General features: G+C 47.1%; 1 protein-coding gene across 1 annotated transcript in view; it reads left to right on the forward strand.

Annotated features, from left to right (window-relative positions):
• Positions 1–3,718: 3,718 nt before the first annotated feature.
• Positions 3,719–5,565, forward strand: part of PIK3C2B (phosphatidylinositol-4-phosphate 3-kinase catalytic subunit type 2 beta) — a 42,577-nt gene continuing 40,730 nt past the window's right edge. The window contains exon 1 of the mRNA XM_006922869.3: positions 3,719–4,740. Within this exon, the coding sequence (XP_006922931.1) occupies positions 3,811–4,740 (930 nt within the window). The 5' untranslated portion in view covers positions 3,719–3,810. The remainder of the gene's footprint in view (positions 4,741–5,565) is intronic.

A 5,565-nucleotide genomic window follows, 5' to 3' on the forward strand; every position in this document is an offset into this window, starting at 1 on the left:
AGGAGGAATCCAGGATGACCGTAGGGTTTCTAACTTGGGCGACTGGGTGCTGCCACAGTGGGAACCGGGAGGGAGGAGAAGGTGTGGAGAGGAAAGAAGGAGGTGATAGTTCAGTTTGGAATAATTCGGGGTTGAGATATGGGTGGGCAGATAAACCTGAGGGGGCTGCACATTTGGAATCATCAACACGCGAGTGGAGTGAGGAGGAGACAGAACAGATGCGGTTGCCCAAGCAGAGGGTGTCGTGTGAACGGTGGACTCAGAATGGGATCCTGAACCCACACCAGCATTTCAGGGGTGGACAGAAGAGGAGGAGAACAGAGAAGGTGGTGAACAACAACAACAACAAAACGGGGTCACGGAAGCCAGCGGGCGGAGGGTTTAAGGGAGAAGGGAATGGTCTGTAGAGCCAGATGTAGCAGCCGTGTCCACTGACTACAGAACTGGGCATTGTTGCTGGGGCAGTTTTCGAGGAATGTTGGGAGCGGAAGCCAGGAGACAGCAAATTGGAAAGTAATGGGAAGGGAGAAATGGGAAGCTGGCTGGGCAGGAAAGGAAGAACAGAGAGGGTATTAGCTGGAGGATAAATAATCGAGGGAGAGTGCTCAAGGTGTAGGGTTTTTTTTCTTCTTTTTTTTCTTTTTAAGGCTAGAAGAAGCTTGAACATGTTTATGTGCTGAAGAGAGAGACCCAGTTAAGGAGAAGAGGTGAAGATACAGGGGAGGGAGGGGAAATTCATGGAGCATCATCCTGATGGAGATGGATGGGGCGAGAACACAAGAGAGTCGTACCTCAGCTTCCCCTGAGATCTGAGGAAGAAAGAAAGGCTGAATGCAAGTGCGGATAAGTTAGTGAGGGGGAGAGGCACGGCGCTGCGAGAGATTCTTTCCACTTGCCTCAGTTTTCCTCTTCACAAATGGTGTCTGGTTAAGGCAACTCTTAATACTTTGTTTGTCCCAGCTCAGGGCTGAAAATCCACAGCATTCTCTGGATTGAAAGGCTTAAAGTCAGTCTACCTTGAAGCATTTATCTAATGTCTCCTATCTAAAACACTAGGACCTCCTTTTTTGGGAGACCAGTTTTCCATCTCCGGGCAGCTAAGTTCTGGGTATGCTCGCTCATCCAATTCCTTTGAATTTCAAACAGCAAGACCACCTCGTAGATGAAAAATAAGGGTGGAGAAAGTCAACAGGCAGAGGAATCAGCAGAGTGCTTCATGTACCCTGAGTCTGGGTGTGGGCTAATAGGTCTTTGGGATGCTACTTGCTAAAATTCGCTGAGCCAGCCTTGGCCCTTCAGGGTTCTGTGCCTGTGCCTAACAGAGGAAGCGGTTTCTGGGAGTTATGGGGGGGGGGCGCACACATCAGGTTAAGGGGTACCTTTGTTTTAACTCATTTTGGATCTAATGGAACTTGCCACCCAAGAATCTATCTGAACCTTTTTCCTATTATTGTTTTCAACTTTCTAATCAGGAGGAAGAACATGCTTCATGTATTTGTTACCCACTGGATAAAGCAGTACAATGAAATGTACAAATTTTGATAATTTTATGAAATCATGAACTTCTTGGCTGCTGGCAGTAAGGATCAGAGGTGACTACTTCACACTCACCTCTCCCAAGCTGATCCGAAACGCACGCATACAGCAGGTCCTCAGATAACATCATTTCATTATAATGTTGATGAAAAAATAAAATCTATTCCCAGCCGAGGCCACCGTCTGTGTGGAGTTTGCATGTTCCCTCCGTGTCTGCGTGGGTTTTCTCCGGGGACTCCAGTTTCCTTCCACATTCAAAGCTGTGCCTGTTAGGTGAATCACCGTGCCCACGTGGTCCCCTCTGAGTGAATGCGGGTGTGAGTTTGAGTGCTCCCTGCAGTGGCAGGGCATCCTGTCCCGGGTGGGGTCCCACATTTCGCCCCGAGCTGCTGGGAGAGGCACTGGTCACCCATGACCCTGAATTGGAATAAGTGGGTAAGGAAATGATTATCTCGCTTGTTTCCATTCATCTTTTTAAAGTGGATGGACAGCTCACAATAGCTCGCATTTATTTCAATGGTTAATATTAGAAGTGTTTGGGGTCTTTACTTCAAGGTATGACCAGAAATATGCCCTGGGAACTTTTGTTTATACCAACTAGCCTTTGGAGAAATTGGTTTCGTTATATGTTGTTTTATTTAAAGTCGCAGTTTTCAAGAACCTGTCGATGACATTAAGTAAGAACCTACTGCCCACACAAAGGCCTGTGGTTCTCAGCTTTGGCTGCAGACTAGAATCTCCTGGGGAGTTTTTAAAAACATCACTGCCCTACCACAGACCAGTTAAATCAGAATCTCTCAGGAGAACCTGGGCATCAGGACTGTTCTTGTAAAAAAGTCCCCCAGTGTTTCTAATGAGCAGCCAGAGTTGAGAACACTGAGCCAGGCTAACCTTGTCGTCACAGCCATTTTGTTCATTGTCTTTTCTATGTCATGGCTTCTGAAGAAAAGGGTGCTAACACTGGAGTAAATGAAGGGGACTGCTTGCAGCCAGAGGCAGCTGGCCTTAGAGAGGCTCCGGTCACCCATGTCACTCCCTGCCTGGCTTCCTGAGGGCCTAGGGAAAAATTAATATTTTGGCACAACTGTAATTCATCAGGCACTCGGATCCCACCTGTTGGCAAGCTTTGTTTAATCGCTCATATTAGTGTATTTTGGGAGGATCCTTGTGTAGTCTGAGTAATTATAAAGTCTGTTTCATAGAGCTATATTATACTTTTATCATTTTATTGAGGTATAATTAACATAAAATAAACTGTACACATTTAAAGTGTACAATTTGATAAGTCTTGACTTATGTATATACCTGTGAAACCATTACCACAATCTAGATATTTATCATCCCCGAGTTTCCTTCCACTCCTTTGTAATCCATCCCTCTTTTTACCCCTTCTCAGATAGATCTGCTTTTTGTCAATATAGATTAGTTTTCATTTCATTTTCCAGAATTTTATCCAAATGGAATCTTATATGCTCATAGTCTTTTGTCTGATTTCTTTTACTCAGCATAGTTATTTTGAGATTCATCTGTGTTATTGCATGTGCCAGTAATTCATTCCTTTTTTTGCTTAGTAGTTTTCAATTGTGGGGACATATCACATATTATTAATCTGTTCACCTGTTGCTGGACATTTGGATTGTTTCCAGTTTTTAGATGTTATACACAAGGCTGCTATGAATATTCATGTATAGATCTTTGTGCAAACAGGTGCTTTCATTTTCTTGGGTAAGTAAGTAGGAGCATGATGGTTGAGTCATATGGTAGGTGGATATTTACCTTTTCAAGAAGCAGCCTGCGTTCCAAAGTAGTTGTACCATTTTACATTCCCCACCAGCAGTGTCTGAGAGCTGTCCTCTCTAAATTGACTGAAGAGCCCTTGTTTCTGCCTTCTCCTCTTAGCCGATGCCAGGTGCTTCCTTCTTTCCTCAGGATATGTGTGAGAGAGATGAGGATCGGAATTAGGGACCCAGAGGTGGAGCCGTGTGTAGCTGAACGGAAGGGTAGATGGCCGTAATAGATAGATCAGTAAAGTTGTCTTGGTATCTCTTTTTTTCTCCATCTTTCTATTTCTTTTCATCTGTTGTAGACACTCGAGAAATAGGCAGTGGCCCAGATGATGTCACCTAAGTCAGATTATTAATATATTTCTTTTTGTGACTGAATGATATTTTTACCTCTCACCCGCAGATGCCCAGACACCATGCCACAACCCTGCAGACCTGACAGTGGCAGGAAGTAGAAGACTTCCTTGTTTCCTCCGTCCCCACCGTCACCATGTCTTCTACTCAAGGCAATGGGGAACACTGGAAGTCCCTGGAGTCGGTGGGCATCAGCCGCAAAGAGCTGGCCATGGCGGAAGCCCTGCAGATGGAGTATGATGCTCTTTCCCGGCTCCGGCATGACAAGGAGGAAAGCAGAAGCAAGCAGAACGCAGATCCCTCTCTCATCAGCTGGGATGAGCCAGTCCTGGACTTCTACAGCAAGTCGGCGGGACGGCAGAAGGACCTCAAGCTCTTACGCGGTCTTTCTGGCTCTGATCCTACCCTCAATTACAACTCGCTCTCCCCACAGGAAGGGCTGCCCAACCACTCTACCTCCCAGGGTTCCCAGCCTGGCCCAGATCCCTGGTCCAAAGGCTCCCCAGCTGGAGACTATCTCTACATTTTCGACGGTTCAAACGGAGGGCTTTCTTTGTCCCCAGGACCGGAAGATATAGATGGCTCTTCTAAGAAGCTGTCCCCACCTCCTCTGCCTCCCAGAGTCTCTATCTGGGACACCCCTCCTCTGCCTCCCAGAAAGGGATCCCCCTCGTCCTCTAAGATCTCCCAGCCCAGTGACATCAACACTTTTTCTTTGGTCAAACAGCCTCCAGGAAAATTGCTAGGGCGTCAGATCCTAGAAGAAGAGGAGCCGGGAGGTGGGGGTACGGGATGCCTCCTGGGCTCTGTGGACTACGATGGTATCAATGATGCGATCACACGGCTCAACTTGAAGTCGACCTATGATGCAGAGATGTTGCGGGATGCCACCAGGGGCTGGAAGGAGGGCCGGGGGACCCTAGACTTGAGCAAGGATGCTCCTGGAAAACCTGTGGCCCGGAGCAAGACCATGCCTCCTCAGGTGCCCCCCCGCACCTATGCCTCCCGCTACGCCAACCGAAAATGTGGGACACCTGGCAAGAACCACCGGATCTCCGCTGCTTCGGTGAGGACCTTATTGTATTTCTTATGTCCTCCTTTCCTCACGGCATTCAGAAATAGAATAGTCCCTCTTTCTTCTTTGTTGTTTCAAATCTGCTACATACTCATCTCTATAGTCCTTTCTTCCCCTCTGCTTCTGTCATCGGGCCCCTGGGCCCTGATGGGGGAGAGGAAAAGGGACACCTAGAGACGTGGCTCATTTCTAGGGCTGAGTTTTGTGTATCTTGTGTATTTTGTGTATCTTCTGGGGGCGGGTGTTTTAGGGTCCCAGTTCCTAGTGTGTGCCTGCCTAATGACGTGAGGGCTGAACCGGGGTCATGGCACTCATCGTTGACTCTGGCCGAATGGCCTGATTGACTGGAACGTGTTGCTTCCGCTTTCTGACTTTCTGCTCTGCCAAAAGTGCTGCGTGGTGATGAGGCTCAGTCCTCACATGAACTGTTGTTTGGTGCTCATTGGACACCAGACCCTGGTCCAGACGCCCCCAGGAACCCTGCGTGTTGGTCCAAGGCCTGTTGGTCTCTCTCATTCCAAAACTAGCTTGTTCTCACTCTCTCTCTCTCTCTCTCTCTCTCTGTCTTTCTCCCTCTGTCTCTCTCTGCCCTCTCTCTCTGTCTATCTCTCTGTGTCTCTGTTTATAGCTCCCTGTTCTCTCTCTGTCTCTCTTCTATTGTGGTAAAATATACATAACATTAAATTTACTATCTTAACCAGTTTTAAGAATACAGTGCATCAGCATTAAGTACATTCATATTGTTCTGCAACCATCACCACATTCATCTCCTCGCATTGAAATATTTAGAAAAAATATGCAGTGCGACAATAATAA

Source organism: Pteropus alecto, unplaced genomic scaffold (assembly GCF_000325575.1).
Source record: "Pteropus alecto unplaced genomic scaffold, ASM32557v1 scaffold359, whole genome shotgun sequence".
In the NCBI taxonomy this organism is placed as follows: Eukaryota; Metazoa; Chordata; class Mammalia; order Chiroptera; family Pteropodidae; genus Pteropus; species Pteropus alecto.